Genomic DNA, 20,576 nt, shown 5'->3' on the forward strand with positions numbered 1-20,576 from the left:
AGGAGTTCCAATAGGAGACCTGAAACAATACGGTTATCCTTTGATGTTGTGAGTCAACCTGATGTGAAATCCTCACAACAAAAATGGATTTCATGTTTGGTATTACTTATTAGGCATTTGTAAATCTAACCTTTGCAAAATTAATTGATCAGTATGCAAATATGCAATTTTTTACAAGTCTTTACATGCTTTTGTAATCTTTTTCTTTTGAATTAGAATAAAATTACAGTGTAACAAACACGTTGAGATGGAACCACAGCTAAGCGCAAGAATGGTTGTGCTTGTTAAACAATGAAAAATTTTACTTTGAGAATTAGCACCTTCCTGCTGTCGTCACCGTGGATAAAGACAACACTAAATAGCAGATACCCAATGGCCATGGCTATTGTTTGTATCCAAATCCTATTATGTGATATCATCTACTGTTAAATTCTACTCCATACTTCTAAAATTTTTATTTTTATACTGTATTGAGGATTTGTTCTGTTCTGTATATTGTGTTGTATTGACCCCCTTCTTTATTGACCCACTGCACACCCAACCTACCTGGAAAGGGGTCTCTCTCTGAACTGCCTTTCCCGAGGTTTCTTCCATACAAGGTTTTTTTTTTGGGAGTTTTTCTTGTCTTCTTAGAATCAAGGCTGGGGGCTGTCAAGAGGCAGTGCCTGTGTGATTTTGGGCTAAATAAAAATAAATTGTATTGTATTTTATTGTTGTTCCCCATTGTTTTCAATGCTCACGTGTGGCCTCATCCCACAACCCACAGAAGACCACTCATCATCCGCTACGAGAGTCTCCCCCTGCATTCTCCCCCGTGTCACAAATAGTCACGGGCTTTATGGAAGGTTGAGATCTGTGCCACCCGTGTGACAGGTCGCTGTCAATCATGCAATCAGCCCCGTCCATCTTTAGGGTAATCGGCCAACTCCAACAATATTAAATGAAAGCATTTGCACTGCAATAGCATAATATTGCATTATTGCATAATATCTCTCTTTGAACGGCCTTTCCCGAGGTTTCTTCCATTTTTTCCCTACTGGGGTTTTTTTGGGAGTTGTTTCTTGTCTTCTTAGAGAGTCAAGGCTCGGGGGCTGTCAAGAGGCAGAGTCTGTTAAAGCCTGTTGTGGCACTCTTTGTGTGATTTTGGGCGACACAAAAATAAATTGTATTGTATAATACGAGTTGCATGTTGATGAGTATATGGAAGTAAGAATTTCACTGCATTCTGCGTATGTGATAAGACTATAATGTAAAGTTACTGTGCCGCAAAACCATCCAAATTTAAATGTATGCTTCTGTTTTCCTGAGTTAACATCAAACCTTGCTCCCACAATGGCTGTCTTTTTTTGTTCCTACTTGAACGGCTTACTCAACCGTTAACTGTGGGTCCCGACTGGATCTATAAAGTACTTACGTCAACACTCTGTGTGAAGCTGAGACCCCTCCGCTGTGACGATATCTCCTACAGATGAAAACACTCACTGGGTTGGACCAGAAAGTAAGGATTGTAAATTTGGCTGCTCTCCCTCTCTGTCCACCAGGCTAGAGGAATGAGAACAATGAAATATTCACTGGTGTAGAATTCCACTTTGCTGTAATCTTCCTCCTGTTTTTGAATCAGTATCGGTAAAAGTCATATTGATGTCTTGAGCGCTCATTTTCACATCCGCGGCTCGCGAGAGTTCAAGTAACCACAGCTTGCTGCTTCCTGTTTGAGCATTTCATGAGAACTGACCCAGTATGATGGCTGGTTTGTACTTGAGCGGTTCCGATAGGTCCAGTTTGTCAGTTTGAAACCAAGCCTGTAGATTCAATAGTGAAACAACACAGCAGATTCACCGTGCCCATCTAAGGATGTGAGTCATTAATTTAAACACATCCTGCGTTCCAAGCCCACTTTTAAGCACAGTGATGTTCATGTCAGCTTTGTACATGTGGCCAGGTGTGAGAATGACAAGTCTCCACACAGCAAAAAGAAAGTCTGGGTCACCCTGCTTATTGTCCATGGACACGGGAAACACAAAACAAAAGAAATGATCGCTTTCTGTGGCGTGCGTCCCATATGTGAGAATTCAGTAAGGAATGGTAGCGGGTGGCAGGCACTCCTAGTGGAGCTCCGATCGGCAGGCTGCTTTAGCCAGTACATGATGGTTCCTTTGCGGGACACTCAGGGTTTTAATGGTAGCAGGACCAGAAGGGCTGCGGTCAAACGCCTTCTCGGCATTATGGGGAAAGAAAGATGATGAGGTTAGCGGCAGCGACCCTCCTCTCATCTCGGTGGGTTATTTACACACCTCGACAGAACCTGTGAGGAGGTCCTCCGACGCAAATACGTGACAACCTTCAGATCATAATACAGATGGTGAGAAACGATTCTGCCGAAGTGCAGTAAATCTGTCTAAGTAGACTTTAGTTATTGATTTCCAGTCAGATTTATAAATTCCCTGCTTTAGATGAAAGACATGTTTTTCTGTCTTTGTGTTTTATTTCGGTTATGTGGTACTGTCGGACAATACTGTCAGTGTTTTGTATCGTGAAATTTTATCTTAACCCTAAAGCTTTTTGGACGCTTTGTTGTAAATATCTTATCTCTGGGATTGCTGCGTTCAACTCAAATGCAGTATTTCATTCATTTAGCTCTAGTCTGATATGATACAAGAGCAAGTGCCCTGATGACTGATGATGTCAGAATTTGATATTTTATTTTCTTCTTTTTGTTTTTGTCGTTTTTATATTTACTGACATTTCCTTTTTTGAGATTGGTTTATGTTTTGTCATTTTCTTTCATTCAGTCGTTTAGGGCTCTTTTCTTATTTCGATCAGGAATTACCTAAGAGCCCCATGTAGGACCCCAGGTGCCACAGCGAGCTTGCAGTGGCATTGTCTCTCCGAGGAATCTTTAATTGTTCCTCTCCCTTGTGCCGTTTCTTCTTCGTCTTTGTTTATTGACTTTTTTGGGTTTTTGACCTTTACTTTGCAATTGATGGGTTCTTTAACTTTGCATTTTAGCTCTCTAATTTATTTAGGTTTCAGTTCTCTACATATTTTCAGTGGTTTTCTTCATTTTGATTAATTTTTCTTTTAAGATTTAGCATTCATATTTGGCATTTTTTGTATTTTTATGTTCTTTTGGGGCTGACCTTTTGTAATTTTGAATATGTCGATTATTTTTTGCTTATTCAAATTAATAAATTGAATAAAAAAAGGGTTTTGATAAAGGTGATTTTTTGTCCTTTACCCAACTGGGAGAATTCCACACTCTCCCTACCCGAAAAAATACTATGAATGAATGTGTGGAGACTTGTGTTGCCCATGAAGTCTTTTATGCAGAAGCCTGTGCATCTTTGGTATGGTCTTTACACCTGCTCCAAGCAGTCTCTCCATTTACCTTAACTTCTCCATCTCCACCTCTCACGTTTATAAGGGATATTTATTACCGACCTCAGGCCTAGGGGAACCAGGGCCAGGTACAAGCCACTGTTGCTACAGGGTGTAGCCACAGCGATATGGTGTAAAGCATAAAAGAAACGGGCAGCAGCCCCGAGTCTCAGACCATACGTCTCTGTTGTCTTTTTTATTCTCCTTTTCTCAGAAATATATATGTATGCTTCAATTTCTGTATAGATCAACATGGCAATCAGTGAAAACAATGGTGCAAGCCAATTTCCTCTGCATAACAAATAGTGTAAACACATTTACTTTGAGTACTTGATTAGAAACCAATTTTCCAAGGAAGCAGACAGTTCTGTATCCCCCCACATTGTATGTAGATGAGATACTAAATCAAAAGCAGTCTGACTATTCAAAGCAGGTGACACTTTAGCAAGACAGGTAAATATTTACTGAGCAAGAGCCAGGGCCATTACCGCCAGGACGCCAGCTGGGTTCTGTAGATAGCCATCAGCAATAACCTGTAGCAGATCGGTAGATATAACGGGAGTAGGAATAGGAGAGCAGTAGATCTTGCTACAATAAATAACCGTGCTGTTCCTGTTTCAAACTCAATAAAGCTGGTTTTGCTAAAGTACTGAGACTGAGCCTCGTGTTTTGGGGTCTCACACGTTACAATATACAAAATTCTAAGGGTTGTCTGTCTGTCATGCAAAAATTTGTGAACTGCTGGGCCTTGAACCTTGATCATGGTGTTAAAAGAAAGCTAATGATGTGATACGCGTAACGCGACCCAAGAACTGGAGGTGTGGGCTACCTCGGCTACATAATTGGGCTTTGGGTACTTCTCACAATAAGCGGTAGGTTCAAAGCTTGGCCACATGCCTGTGGCTGATGGTAAAAAAGAATGGAGGTTTGGGCACGGGGTATTGCTGACAGCAAGAGAACTACAGCAAAATCTACATAGCACAGGCCAACTGATCATTTTCATTGCAAACAGCAAGTCACAGACAACCAAAAAATTGGAGATGTGGACTAGCTCCACCACATGATTGGGCTTTGGGTTCTTATCGTGACAAATGATAACATGGCTACATGACAATGTGGACATGTATAGAAAAGCAGTGTCATGTGATATGACAGAAAAGGAAAGAATGGCGATGACATCTGCTGACAGTAAATACATTGCACTGACTGACTGATCGTTTTTATTGCAAATGCACGTCACACACTCAGAGTGGAAAAGACAGTCATACACATGGGGTGGATCTCCCATTAGGACATCCTGGATGTCCGACCAGCAACCTGTGATGGCAAGGAACCTTTTCACCAATGAGCACCCTGACCCCCTTTCGATGAAATAATGGTGTATAACCAAGGGGGACTTCTCGATAAAATGAAATGATCGAGTATCCATGAGTGAAAAAGTCTGAAAAGTGAGAAATACCTTCCTGCACTAAACGACCTGGTGTGAGCGCCACATTGTTAAAAGTGTGATCAAGTCTCTGTTAAGGAGCCAAGCCACCCAGGGGCCTGTGGGGGTCTTAATGTAGTCTTATATACACACCATTAGGGTATGAAGAAGGGGGCGGCACCCCCTGTGAGGTGACCTGGGGTGCTGTGCTTCATAAGTGCACCTGACCCACCTTTATTCGCAGTGTTTTATAGTTAAAGAATCACAGGTAAGTCAATAAGTTTCGTTCAATTTATTTGCTGAAAATTTTCCAAACTCATTAAGTGCAGACTTTTGAGTTAATAAAATTCTAAGTTTGTTACCAATTATATCATTCTGATGATCAATTAATCAATTATGTATTTAATTGTTTCAGCATTTAAAAAAAAATATATAAGTATAAAAACATCTCCCCTATTTACTCCATTCTTTGTACCTATTGGGCTGTAGCTCATCCGTCTTGCTTTTGGATTTCCCGCAGCGACTGAATGCGGCCCTCATAGCCCGGCTTGCCTTCAAATTGTTCCGATTCAATCATCAAGTTGATATACTCGGCGACGGTTTGGATTTGCCTCTGTGCGCCCATTTTATTAATTTTCTGAAGATCCCTATGCAGGTTTTGTATCAACGTGATCGCTGCTCCTTGATAAACGGTGATTTCCCTCTGTAGACACGCAAGTATCTGGTCTGCTGTCATCACCTCGTCGTACTCTCGTTCAAATCTCTCCTTGACTTCCCGATACTCTTTCTTCTCCTTTGTAACTTGGTAGGTCCATTTGTATTTTTGGTCAAAATGAATTTTCCAGGTACATTTGTTGGGACAGATGCTGCAGTTGCCTTTGCTGTCATGTATGGGGAATCGGCCGTTTTCTGCATCTCGATCGGTAGAAAATGGAGAGCCACACTTGAACTGGCAGTTCATGCAGTTTTTGATGTGATGGCCACTTGGAAGCGGTTCTCGGACAGGTTTCGTAGTTTCGACTTCATACTCAAAATTTTCGCCTTCTTCCATTTTATTCTGATGCTGTTCCAAAGCAAGTCTTGTTGCACGTAATTCATCGAGAGCACACAGGCAAGAACTGATCATAGTCCTCCATCCTTCTGTGGTGACCTCCAGCTGTTTCCTTTCTTTAAGCGCATTGTTAACTAAAGCCAGGCTTCTTGCTTTCGTTTGGCTCAAGAAAAGAAAAAAATTCTTGAAGCTGTGCGACCCCATCTGCCAGAAAATTTTTTCAAAACTACATCCGTCTTGCTCTTTGTTCCTTCCGCCGCTTGATTTTGAACTGCTGGCATACAAGGAGGAACTGTTGAATCTAAAAAAGACTGGGGTACCATCTGCATCTTTGGCATAGGGCACCTTGGAGTTCGTGATGGCCTCTAGGACTGGTGGCTTCTGTGCGTCCGAGAAAGTGGTCAGGATAACCAAATTCTGAGCGACGTCTTTCCCGAAGACAGAAGTGATGGCGTCAAAGATATATTGCTGGGTGTGGGTCACGCGAGCTACAGAGGCTGGAGTCACGAAACAAATTGCATCGATGTGATGGATGATAGGATGCTGGGTAAAAAGATCGCGGATCAGCCTGGAGATGTTTTCATCTTCTTTGATTCCTTTAGTGCTTCCGAAACCTGGCGTGTCAATGATAGTGAGGGAGAACGGAATTTGAAAGCCCTCCATATGATGAATCGTGTAGGCAGTGACTTCCGGAGTCTGGCTTTCTGTTTGGGATCTCCTCAGTTCTTCTTCTTTCAGGATAAATCGGAAGTCATCCGCCCACTCGATTCCCAGTATGTAGTTGATCATGGCGTTAATGAGCATGGTTTTGCCTGCTCCCGATGCCCCAACGACTAAAATGTTCTTGTTGGGTTTTGACCCTCGTTCTCCGAAGGAGGCTTTTCTAAGATGTCCACTTGCATCCAAGTTCTTCTCTTCTAGAGAGAGCTGAAATAACTGTGGCTTCTTTGAAGCATTTTGGAATGTCACGGGGCGACTCATTTCACTACGGATTCGCAAGGCGAGCTCACTGGTGACATGATTACAGACGGTCTCGTCATCGGCCTGTTTAGTTTCGTTTTTACAGCTGTCCTCAATGGAAGAATCAAGGGTTTCAGAACTCTCATAACCCAACATTTCGGATTCATCACATTCTTCGGACTGAGAATGATGCCAGTCCTCTCCATGCTCGTTTTCTGTATCATATTCATCTGCAGAGAGCTCCTCATGAGATGAGGGATGTGCAGTTAATGATAACTTCTCTTTGTTGCCTGTTTTCAGTGTACCAATTTCACTTGTGTCACTTGCTTGACTGACTCCAGGTAGGCTCACTCCCGAGGACTTGAATTCATAACGCTGATCAGGAAGTAGGCCGCCAACATAAAGGTTTTCCTCCTTCCCTTTGGTTTCGGCGGTGTTCCACGTTCCATGTGGCAGGGCTCTGTAATGGACACGGTAGTTGAGGATGTTAGCACACCCTCTTTTGGGAGCTTGCATCTGAAGGGTCACCCCGTCACTGGCCTTATGGGTAATCTGGACTTGGGCAGGCTTTGATGGAGGCTCATAGTCCGTGCTTTGCAACACACCTTCCTCATAGAAGTAGACCGTTACCCCAGGATGGTCCTTGTTTGGGACTGAAGCGATCGCAAATTTTGTTATTTTAGAGTTTTTGTTTGCCTCGGCAAACTCTGCAAAGAATCGAGCGCACTTCCGTGCCTTTTTGGAGCCTGAGCTTGCCTGAAACCACCGCTGACCCACTTGATTTGCGTAATCGTAGGGCTCTGACTGTTGATCTGCTGTTGTTTCGTCTGTTTGCCGAGCACAGTACTTCTCCAGCTCCGACAGATACGGTTCTTCCTGATCCAGTGAAGTGAACACAAAGCACAGCAAATACTCTGCGTGGGGGTTTAAAACTTCCTCTTCCAGCTGTTTTTCTGAGGACATGACCTGCAGGCCATTGAAGAGTTTCAGGTACGACTGAATGGTGGTCATCTCCTTCGTCTTGTCATTTATCCAGGCATCTAATGAGTTTTTACTGAACGGAGACCGCTCCCTGGCAGCCAGAATTTGTTGAAGAACGTTTTCTTCCTTTTCACTTCTGCGGGCGAGTGGAACCAACCTTGACAAGCTCCTCTGCAAGCACAATTTGTACTCCTGGCACAACTTTCTGAAATGTTGGAACTTCTTCTTAAGTAGTGGAAATGTGTGCACAACGTCATCTCTCATCATGTCGATGCTTCTTGCCTCGCAGTCCTCCAGGTGGTTAATGACTCCCTGCAAGGACTCGACTAAACCTTCACGAAGCTCTCGACCAGGTTTTGGAGCTTTGGGGTCCACCATTGTCAGGGGCTGCAGCCACACTTTGATAGGTACTACTTTCTGATCGTTTTCAGGAGGTCCGTTTTTCAGGGAGTGATACAAATCGTAGGCCTCCGTGAACGTCAAGGTCTCTTTGGGAAGCCTCAAATCAGTGAAGGCCCTGCAATTGACTCTCTCAACAATTACCGTTTCATGGACATTACACTTCAGGCCTTGATTTCCTGTGCTCATGAGATTATTTTTGACCAGCTTTGTTAACTTATCTTGGAGGTCTTCTTTCTCCTCAGACGGAAGAACGTCAAGATCAAAAACCAGGAAAACCTGCACTCCATACATCAACCCCGTGACGACATGCGTGGCAGAGCCCTGTTTCGTGACATCTACAGAGGACCCTTTGTTTGCTTTCAGCTTCTCCATCACTAACTCTTCATATCTCATTGAGGCCTTGTAATGCAAAGTCACCTGCACGCCTTTCCTAAACGTATTTCTATATTTCCAGTACCTGGCAGAACCTTGGAGATCAATCAGCTCACTCAGAACACTGGCTTGGAGAGACGCGGGAAGAGAAAGGGCTGCATCTTTTTTCTTGATGGAGTCTGAAGGAATCAAATTGCTTTTGCTGCTGTGTTGTGGCTTAACATGAACAGCTTTCTCCAGGGCTTCGGGGGGCCAAAGTGTGATATCTGAAAGAAAATGGACAGTGCATACCATGACAGAGATTTGGAATCTTTGATTTAATTACTGTAACATAAAAGGGTTCACCTGCATCAAACAGTACAACGTCCCCTTAGAAACATTAGAGGGAAACGGTGGTATTGGGATGGCGTACCCATCATATAGAGAAAGAGACAGAGAGTGAGAGGAGAGAATTAGTAACCAACACACTAGAGGGCAGTAGAAACATCTGGCACCAAGGATGCCTGTGCTTGTTCTTAAAGGCATGAGTGGCAGTGGGGAGAGAGAGGCAGAGTGTTAGAGAAAGAGAGACACAGAGAGAAAGGGAATGAGAAAAACAGAAGGAGAGAAAGAGAGAGAGAGAGTAAATGAGTAATTCTCCTTCAAGACACTAGAGGGCAGTAGAAACATCTGGCACCAAGGACGCCTGACCGAAACAGTGGGGGGAGGAGAGAGAGAGAGAAAACGACAGAATGAGAAAAAGAGAAGGAGAGAGAGTGAGAGAGGGAGAGTGAGGGGTAGAGAAAGAGTAAATTACAAACTCTCCTCCAAGCTGCTAGAGGGCAGTAGAAACATTTGGCACCAAGAACGCCTGACCGTGATCTTAAAGGCATTGCCAATAGTGGGGAGAGAAGAAGACACAGATAAAGAAAGGGAATGAGGAAAACAGAAGGAGACAGAGAGAGAGTGAGAGAAAGACAGAGGGTGGGTTAAATTAGTAATTATCTTCCAAGACACTAGAGGGCAATATAAACATTGGCTCCAAGGGTGCCTGAGCTTGTTCTTAGAGAGAGAGAGAAGAGGACAAGTGAATTAGTGACTCTCCTCCATCATTACACCTTTAAGGATGCTTGACATTTTCTTCAAAAGAGAAATAAAGAGGAAGAGAGAAGCAGAGAGAGATGGGGGTATAAGTTAGTAATTCTCCTCCATGACACTAGAGGGCAGTAGAAACATTTGGCACTAAGAATGTCCGACCTTGTTCTTAAGGAGAGAGAGAGAAGGACAGCGAGTAAGAGAGGGAGAGAGACAGGGAGTCAGTGGTGGGGGCAGAAATAAATTATGAACTCTCCTCCATTATGCTAGAGGGCAGTAGAAACATTTGGCACCAATGGTACCTGACCTTGTTCTTAAAGAGAGGAAGAGAGAGATAGAAGGGTGGAGTAAAGACACTAGTCATCCAAGACACTAGAGGGCAGTGGAATCATTTGGAACCAATGGAACCAGAGCATGTTGTAAAAGAGAGAGAGAGAGAGAGAGAGAGGGAAAGAGAATGAGAACAAGGGAGTAGAGAAAGGTAGAGAGAGAGTAAATTAGTAATCCTCCTCCAAGACGCTAGAAGGGCATAGAAACATTTTGCACCAAGGATGCTTGATCTTGTTTTTAGGCAGGTAGAGAGACAGAGAGAGAGAGGATCATGTAGGGTTGTTAGGAGAGGAAAAGGAGCCATGTTGCTGAGATTGTTGTGCGGAGTGATGACTGCATACAGTATCATGAAATAGCCCTTAAAATAATTTTTTTTATGGAATTTTGCAATTGCAAAACATAAAACATACTAATTTTTTTTTTTCATTTCAATTTGGGCTAAAACATGGACTATTCGTCTATTAGCATTATTTTGCAGCCAAAAGAGTTACTCCCAGGACTGGCACACAAATGTTCTAGGGCTCCTTTCATGTGACTCCATGCAGGATCATCTGCCTTGGGCACTGCCCGCCCACACATTCACACAACTGGTTCCACCTCACGCTCTGCTCATTTGGGGTCAGAGGTAAATGCCATCACCACTTGCGTGATCCCCAACTTCATAAGCTGATCCAAGCCAGGATCCTTCCAGAGACTCGCTGGTGTCCATGCACCCCAGACAATGGATTTTAGCAGTGCCAAAAAAAAAAACTATTTCAGATTAAGTGCTCTCTAGCTGTGCTTTACAGCTTGGTTTTTGCCCACAGATGTGCCTTTCGAATAAATTTAGTTTGCCACAGGGGGTCTCCAATCAAGTTCTAGAAACATCTCAAGGAGAATTAAAGCAAACAGGATGGACCTGAGCACAACCACGGCAAAGGGTCCGAATGCTCCTATAGGAATGACAGAGTTCAGCTTTTTGGTTTATAATCAATCAATTAATCAATCAACATTTATTTATATAGCACATATTCATACAAAAAAAATGTAGCTCAAAGTGCTTTACAAAATGAAGAATAGAAAAATAGAAGACACAATAAAAAATAAACATAAGTCAACATTAATTAACAGAGAATAAGAGTAAGGTCCGATGGCCAGGGTGGACAGAAAAAACAAAAAAAAAAACTCCAGACGGCTGGAGAAAAAAAAAAAAAATCTGTAGGGGTTCCAGACCACGAGACCACCCAGTCCCCTCTGGGCAATCTACTTAAGGAATTTACAAGCCATTCTGGTCAAATGTGTTCATGTGGTCATTATGGGTAACTGAGTGTAGACTGGTGGACAAAAAAGGCAAATGTATCCACTGGAAATGAAATCTAAAACACAGTAAAATGTTCAGAAAGTGAAGGAGTCTGAATACTTACTGTATCCACTGTATATTTCATTTTAAAAATTGGATAACTGAATACAATAATCAAAAATGAAACATCTTCCCATTTCAGAGCAGCCATGTGGCAGTGGCGTAGCTAGGGGCGGGCGGAGGGGGTGGTCCGACTCAGGTGGCACATTTTTGGGGGCGACATTATTGGCCAAAAGGCTCAGTACACTTCATGTGTAAACAGCAGGGCTCGGCAAAATATGAATGAAAAAAGTAAAATTCTCTCATTTCTGTCCACAAATGCTTCAAAAATAATTTTCAGACTGTCCTTCTGTGACGGCATCAGACACAGCAGTTGAAATTTATGAGGCAATAACAAAAATAAACAGAAACATTGCACCGATAATAACTTATAGGAAGATAAACAACTAATTTATAATTTATAATTTCGTTTCGCTATCAATCTGAATGCGTTCAAACCTCCCCACCTATCACTTGTACACCACGCTGGTTCTGGTTTTCGCAGCATAATTATATTAAACTAATAATTAGATCACGGCTTATCAGTGCGTCTATACTATATTCTTGTCTAGCTGATGCTTATAAATAATTATATGTGAAAAATGATTGCTGTTTCTCTATATATGAATAAATCTATGCAAAATGTATCTTAATTTTTCTCTATATGCCATTTTAATTTTCTATTTAAATAGGTTAACATATTCAGATATGGGTGGCATGGTGGCGGAGTGGGTAGCACTGCTGCCTCACAGTATGGAGACCTGAGTTCACTTCGAAGGTCCTCCCTGTGCGTGGAGTTTGCATGTTCTCCCTGTGTCTGCGTGGGTTTCCTCCACAAGTCCAAATGCAGGTTAGGTGACTTGGCGATCCTAAATTGTCCCCAGTGTGTGCTTGGTGTGTGTGTGTGTGTGTGCCCTGTGGTGGGCTGGCGCCCTGCCCAGGGTTTGTTTCCTGCCTTGCACCCTGTGTTGGCTGGGATTGGCACCAGCAGACCCCGTGACCCTGTAGTTAGGATATAGCGGGTTGGATAATGGATGGATGGATATTCAGATACAGTGGTGTGAAAAACTATTTGCCCCCTTCCTGAGTTCTTATTCTTTTGCATGTTTGTCACACAAAATGTTACTGATCATCAAACACATTTAACCATTAGTCAAATATAACACAAGTAAACACAAAATGCAGTTTTTAAATGATGGTTTTATTATTTAGGGAGAAAAAATCCAAACCTACATGGCCCTGTGTGAAAAAGTAATTGCCCCCTTGTTCAAAAATAACCTAACTGTGGTGTATCACACCTGAGTTCAATTTCTGTAGCCACCCCCAGGCCTGATTACTGCCACACCTGTTTCAATCAAGAAATCACTTCAATAGGAGCTGCCTGACACAGAGAAGTAGACCAAAAGCACCTCAAAAGCTAGACATCATGCCAAGATCCAAAGAAATTCAGGAACAAATGAGAACAGAAGTAATTGAGATCTATCAGTCTGGTAAAGGTTATAAAGCCATTTCTAAAGCTTTGGGACTCCAGCGAACCACAGTGAGAGCCATTATCCACAAATGGCAAAAACATGGAACAGTGGTGAACCTTCCCAGGAGTGGCCGGCCGACCAAAATTACCCCAAGAGCGCAGAGACGACTCATCCGAGAGGTCACAAAAGACCCCAGGACAACGTCTAAAGAACTGCAGGCCTCACTTGCCTCAATTAAGGTCAGTGTTCACGACTCCACCATAAGAAAGAGACTGGGCAAAAACGGCCTGCATGGCAGATTTCCAAGATGCAAACCACTGTTAAGCAAAAGAACATTAGGGCTCGTCTCAATTTTGCTAAGAAACATCTCAATGATTGCCAAGACTTTTGGGAAAATACCTTGTGGACTGATGAGACAAAAGTTGAACTTTTGGAAGGCAAATGTCCGTTACATCTGGCGTAAAAGGAACACAGCATTTCAGAAAAAGAACATCATACCAACAGTAAAATATGGTGGTGGTAGTGTGATGGTCTGGGGTTGTTTGCTGCTTCAGGACCTGGAAGGCTTGCTGTGATAGATGGAACCATGAATTCTACTGTCTACCAAAAATCCTGAAGGAGAATGTCCGCCATCTGTTTGTCAACTCAAGCTGAAGCGATCTTGGGTGCTGCAACAGGACAATGACCCAAAACACACCAGCAAATCCACCTCTGAATGGCTGAAGAAAAACAAAATGAAGACTTTGAGTGGCCTAGTCAAAGTCCTGACCTGAATCCAATTGAGATGCTATGGCATGACCTTAAAAGGCGTTCATGCTAGAAAACCCTCAAATAAAGCTGAATTACAACAATTCTGCAAAGATGAGTGGGCCAAAATTCCTCCAGAGCGCCGTAAAAGACTCATTGCAAGTTATCGCAAACGCTTGATTGCAGTTATTGCTGCTAAGGGTGGCCCAACCAGTTATTAGGTTCAGGGGGCAATTACTTTTTCACACAGGGCCATGTAGGTTTGGATTTTTTCTCCTAAATAATAAAACCATCATTTAAAAACTGCATTTTGTGTTTACTTGTGTTATATTTGACTAATGGTTAAATGTGTTTGATGATCAGAAACATTTTGTGTGACAAACATGCAAAAGAATAAGAACTCAGGAAGGGGGCAAATAGTTTTTCACACCACTGTATGTTGGAGGGCGGCAAATTGAAGCCCCGCCCCGTCTTGAGCGGCATGAACTCGAGCTTCGCCACTGCCAGGTGGACATTTTCGAACTTGTTTTTTTTTGTTTTTGATCTTTTCTTCCAATCAGGTGTAGACGTAACATATAGAAACACCTGACGCTCACTCAGATGGCTTACCTTGGATGATTGCATCAGAGCACGAGTCATACAGGCCCCCAAGTTTGAATGGCCGACTCAGGGCAGGAAACTCCAAGCCTTTCACCTTTTTCTGAGACATCTGGGCCTGTAAGTAACAGAAAACAGAAGCTTGAAATGATCTAAAAACACAGAAGTCATGGCTTCCATGGTAAAGGCAGACATTAAACACAAACCTCAGACATCTTTTTACAGCTGGTGGTGCGCGCAGATGCACCAAATTCCCAGCAGCCTTCATCTCCCTTTTGTCTGATGTATGAACTTTATTTTGACATATTTTGGTTTTCCTCCACGTCGTAAAGATGCGGTGTTAGGTTACCTTTATGGTTTGCCCTTTGATAGATTGGAACCTCATCCAGGGCTGGTCCTCGTTTTGTCCCCAGTGTTATACAACCTGACTTAGAAAACGCAATTTCTAAGATTTTTCAGATGGAAAACTGGAGTACAGAGAGACCTCTGTTCATCAGCTCCTCTTTTCCCGAGTAATCCGGTATACAAGCATTTTTCCGTCATGAAATTTGTCTCCGTACACGAGTAGTTACTCGCAACTAGAGCGTTTCGAACACGATCAAGCATGTATGGTTTGCGCAGCGTCAGTTAGACAAAGGAATCTTGAGGCAGTCTGAGCCCATCCTTCGCCAAATGAATACATAAGTTATTTTATTGCGAACACGTTAGCAGTTTTTGGTGTAATTTACTGTTGAGTTACGAAAGTTTATGACCAGCATGGGGGCCAAATTAGTGAACATAACCATAGAACTGAAAAAAGAGATCATCAAAAAACACAAAGATGGTGTTCATGTGACTGATCTGGCAGGGCAATACGGCAAAGCAACGTCAACAGTAAGTACCATTCTTAAAGAGAAAGAGAGATTCAAGGGTGCTGATGTGGCAAAAGGTGTTAACGAAACAAAGACCTAAAGCAATCGATGATACTGAAAAGTATGCTGATCTCATTAAGACAACCCCAGGAACGAGTGATTCAGAAGCGAGCAGTGGATGGTTAGAGAAGTTTAAAAAAAGAAGTGGCATAAGGCATGGCAAAGCTGCAAGCTCAGATAAAGTTTTACCCCTGAACCTTACCTTATATGTAACGTTATTATCTTTATATATAAAACTAACAGTCCCCTGTGGCTCCGCCCACATAGTAGTAAAACAGGGCAGCGAGGGCCCCGCCCAGCTCTCTATTCCTGATGTCACAGATCCCCCTCACCTCGGCCCACTGCGTGTCTCTCAGATTTACGTAAATAAATATGTACCGCAAGCGAACTATGATTCATAGCGCAATGAGAGAAGTCATGAAATCAACTGGAATGTTCAAGCAAATTCTAGAAAAAAACCCGATCTAAATCCGTGAAGTAGTTCTCTTGTGAAAAGTGGACAGACATACAGACAGACAGAGATTGCATGTTTTTTATATATATATATATATATATATATATATATATATATATATACAGTGGTACCTCGGCATACATCTGCTTTGGAATAAGTCCAACTTGGTATACGTCCTCTTAAAAGGCGAAATATTTTGCTTGGTATACGACCTTTGTTTGGAATACGACTCGTGTGCTAGAACAACATGTGTGGTATACCGGGCGCGCGCCTTCAAAAAAAAAGGGCCAAGTTTTAACCTGTACAGTAATCCCTCGCTATATTGCGCTTCGACTTTCGCGGCTTCACTCTATCGTGGATTTTATATGAAAGCATAACTAAATATATAACGCGGATTTTTCGCTGCTTCGCGGGTTCTGTGGACAATGTGTCTTTTTACTTCCTGTACATGCTTCCTCAGTTGGTTTGCCCAGTTGATTTCATACAAGGGACGCTATTGACGGATGACTGAGAAGCTAACCAATCAGAGCACATGGTTAAGTTCCTGCGTGCTGAATGTGGTGTTAACCAGGAAGTCTCGTCTCGCTCATTCAGCATCAACGTGTTTCGCTGTGTAAAGAGTTCACTTTTGTGCTCTTTTGTGTTTATCTTTGTGTGTAGTCAAGCCCTTCATTGTGGCTCCAAAACGATCTGCTCCTGCTACTGCTTCAGGGGCCGTGTCTAAGCGCCAACGGAAGATGTTAATGTTTGCCGAAAAGGTAAGCGTTTTGGATTTGTTGAAGGCTACGATTCTTTTTATTTAAAAAGTAGGAAAGGAATATAAGATCTACGGCAGCAGTGTCCTTTTAACCAGGGTGCAAAACGAGTTGTAAGTTGACGTAATAAGTCAGTAGTCTGGATGGAATCTGCTTTAGAGATTTGGATTGAAGAAGAACAACGGCAGTGCTACACAGTCGCCTGAAGTGGCTCCTTTAAGGGCTGTAACGCTCTCCTTTGTTGTGCAGTAAAATCGTCATTTTCATTTATTTCATCTAATTGCTTTTGTAGTTATGTATTTTAGTATTAAGCAGTGTTTAAATTATTTTATACAACCCCATCAATGTATAATATGCCAATAACAATAGGATTTTTTTTCATGGGAACGAATTAATCATTTTCCCATTATTTCTTATGGGAGAAATTCATTTGGTATACGTCCTGTTTGGTATAAGTCCAAGGATCTGGAACGGATTAAGGATGTATACCAAGGTACCACTGTATATATATATATATATATATATAGATATATATATAGAGAGAGAGAGAGAGAGAGAGAGAGAGAGAGAAATAAATAAAAATGCATTTATTTACCTACTAAATACAATATATGTTTACCAACAGTTCTGGGTTGTGCAACAGATTAATGAAATTTCTTATGAGAAAATTCAGTCCAGAATACAAGCATTTCTGTTCTCAAGTCACTTTCTGGAAGGTTCCAATGTGTGGTTATGATTCTATTTTTCCCACATTTTTTATGGATTCAATTATCATTTATTTCATATCCTTTTATAAGTTTCTGAAAATGGAGAATCCATGTATCACATTTATTTTTTCCATAAAACAACCATTAAAATTGCCAATACAAATAACATCTTATCATGGTGTCATTTTTTTTTTTTTTTTTTTGTGGATGCCACCATTTTTATTGTGAACGCTGTAAAAAGTGTATTAAGGATTTAAATAAACAGACAAGACCAGGAACTCTCTGAATCTGCCTCCCAAAATAGGCCTTACTCAGGTAACCAGACCCAAACCCTACCAGCAGGCTTTGGCCTATTCAGACCATAAAAATGGGGAATAGACTTTTAAATTAAACAAAAAAAATCAAAATGTCCAACTGCATGAAGAATAACTCTGTTGGGATGCAAAGTCCCACCTCAGTGTCCAACCAACTTCAATGGCAGAGATGGCATCCCTTTGTGCAAGTACCACGGACTTTAAAGAGCGCATGCCCCCTGGTGTACGGTGTGCACCCACTTTTACTTTCATTAATGGTGGCCAATCATTATTATCATTGTTTGACAGCTGGTGGTTGGTTCCCCTCGGTGTCTTAGATGCATCCAGCAGCTGAATCACGGAGCAATATGTCGCCGTAGTTTGAATACGTTTTAAATTGCAGTTTCTTGGCAGAAGTCACTAAATATAATGAGCAGCAGTTTTACAGCAGAAGTGATGTTACAGAACCTCACATCTATTACTACATACGAGGTGTGGCAGAAAAGTAATGAGGCTGATTTTTTATTTACCAAAGTTTTGATTTTTTTCCAACATCAATGTTATCCCCTTCAAAGTAGTTCCCTTGGGCAGCTACACACCGATGGAGACGTTGTTCCCACTGTTGGTAGCAGTGCTGGAAGTCTTCAACCGGTGTGGTCTTCAGCATGTCCGTTACACTCTTTTGGATGTTTTCTAAAGTCCCGAAATGACGTCCTTTGAGGACATTTTTCAGTTTAAGTCCCACGGACTGAGGTCAGGTGAATAAGGGGGCTGGGGAACCACAGGAATGCCTTTTGAGGTCAGAAATTCTGTTATGGAGAGGGCAGTGTGACATGGGGCCTTGTCATGATGGAGCATCCATTTGTCTGCAATGTCTGGTCTCACGCGAATGACCCTTTTTCTGAGCCTTTCAAGGACGTCTTTATAAAACTTCTCCAAGCTTAACACAAAATTTAATGGCACAACGTTGCTCCAAATTCCGCTGTTCCATTTTGCGTGACGCACAACCAAAAAGACAACTTCGCTAATAGCAGTCACAAAAATCACGTAGTTAACGGAAGGAGTTGAAACTCGCACTGAGCTATGGGAGGGGACTGATACACGGGCTCTATCAAGGACAACAGCGCAGCGTTGCCAGATCGCTTGCAGTGTTGCCAGTCTCATTACTTTTCTGCCACACAAACCCCTTACCTTAACAGCACTGACCCCTAACCTTAAATCACCCTAATCTTACTTCCGCCAAGGAACTGCAGTCAAAACCTGCGGTAATCTACGGCTCTGTAGTTGGATGTTATTGGGGTATCTGGAGAGGCGCGCCCCTGACCCTTCATAAATGACGCACCTCAGATGACTCCGCCCTTTATGTCGCCTAAATGGATTGTCAGGATGTGCTTGTTGACAAACACACGTGTATCGCTACGTTTCTTTCTCTCTCTTAGTTCATGTAATTCCGGGCATACACGTGCGATTTCGGCCCAATTTTAAGACCGACCCGCAGTCGCCGACTGATTTTGTAAAAGTCGGCCTGAATTTCAGTTTTATCGGCCGCTGTTTCACGTGCAGTATGAGAGGGGTTTGCAATGCCCGATGGCATCTTACGATTAGGCTGTCGTACGATCCTGTCATGTTAGAAATCTTTTGTAGTGTGACAGAATGACAGGCAGTTATCTCATGTCGCTATAAAATTTCATTGTGCCTCGATCTCAGTATTTTGTACTTTGGGTATTGCTGTTGTCAGGCTCATTTTCACTTTTTTGATTTTAAAAAGCAAACGCTCATATAAGCAACAGACATACAACTAAATATTCACTGGCAGGATCGTCTTATGAAACGTTCTCTTAAAATACCACGAAAGAACCTAAAATAAACACAAGGGTTAATGACGTAGATTACGTGTACCTCCGGGACTCAAACACCTGCGTTTCCAGTTACACTTTTAAAATTTCTTTTTACTTTCAGAACACAACAAGCAATGCAGCTATGTTACTTTTTTGAGTGAAGTTGTATTGCAAAATAATGTAAATTGTTAAAACTGTCAGTGGGGGCCATGTATTCATATAGTCTGATCCCCCCCAGGTCGTGTCGTATCAATCTGTCCAAACGTGTTCGTACAGTCAGGGCATATAAACGACTGGCGACTCGACTGTGCGGTCATTTGAACACGATTTCTAAAAACCGCACAGTGTATGCCCGGCATAACGCACTCTATCCCCATCTAGTGGTGTTACCAAGAACAGAACAAAAAGAAATTATTTCTTTTCAATTTATTTCAGAGCTTTACCGTGTTAATCCCGAACAGCAGTCAGCTGGAGGGTAGTAACTACTTGAACCTTACGATTTTTCACCATATAAATGGCATGAGACTGCATGCGCATTGTAGTTACACACGGTGTCTCTCACTCGTATTCGTCGCAATAATAAGTACTACAATGAGACCATTCAAATTCAAAACGCGTATTTACTTAAAATTCCAAGAAACGTATCTGAACTCAAACATACTTACAGTTCAGGAAAATTAGAGCAGGATGTCCTGTTCAGGGATCGCACAATAATAACATAAAGCTGAGCTGTAGGTTGACGCGATGGCGAGCGCCGCAAACTGACTGGAGAGACGCGGCGGCCTGGGGCGCTCAGCGCGCACTTTCGCTTTCCTCCCTTAACTTTCGTTTCCTCGGCTTTAGCTGTCATGTGCGCGCGCTCTGAGCCTCAAAGCTGCGGCTTGATGAATATAGGAAAGTAGTCAGTGGAAAACAGAACGTAAGTAATCACATTAATAAACAAATGCATTCTGTGAATAAAAAGTGTTCTAGAATGCGAACGACAAGCTTTACTTTTCGGTCAAGGGCAGGACTGAAAACTAAAGCGCATGCGCGCGTCAGTTGCGGTTTCTAGTATTGATCTGACAAATGTCCGCTCATTGGCGAACTTGCTTAATAATGAGTGCCAGTCGAGGTTGCCCCTCGTTGTCCATAGCGGGTTGTCGGAATTACTAGACTTCGACAACCTGTGCGTTTTTTTTCTATGCGTCCCCTATCGGTGTCAGAAGCGCGCGCCCCTTCAATAACGATAACAGCACCCCTTTTTGCACATACTGCGGACATTAAAAACAAAGCGCACCCCTTGGTGTGTTTTTTTTTTTTATTAACGGCTCCCACTCATTAACAACACCCGGGTTCCTCTCGGTGTCCGGAGCACGCGCCCCTCAATTTTCATAAACGGCGCCACTTAGATGAGGACACTCTGGTCACCCATATGTCACCTAATGGATTAACTGGCACAATTAAAATC

The 20,576-nt window shown here is 42.5% G+C and overlaps 1 protein-coding gene across 1 annotated transcript; it reads right to left on the reverse strand.

Annotated features, from left to right (window-relative positions):
* Positions 1 to 5,077: 5,077 nt before the first annotated feature.
* Positions 5,078 to 20,137, reverse strand: LOC120540079. The gene is made up of 3 exons (XM_039770556.1): positions 19,792 to 20,137; positions 14,181 to 14,286; positions 5,078 to 8,836 (listed from the first exon to the last, which is right to left on the reverse strand). Exons 2-3 carry the CDS (start codon positions 14,278 to 14,280, stop codon positions 5,295 to 5,297), a joined length of 3,642 nt encoding a protein of 1,213 aa, XP_039626490.1. The 5' UTR covers positions 14,281 to 14,286; positions 19,792 to 20,137; the 3' UTR covers positions 5,078 to 5,294.
* Between the last annotated feature and the right edge of the window lie 439 nt (positions 20,138 to 20,576).

Source organism: Polypterus senegalus, chromosome 12 (assembly GCF_016835505.1).
Source record: "Polypterus senegalus isolate Bchr_013 chromosome 12, ASM1683550v1, whole genome shotgun sequence".
Lineage (NCBI taxonomy): Eukaryota > Metazoa > Chordata > Cladistia > Polypteriformes > Polypteridae > Polypterus > Polypterus senegalus.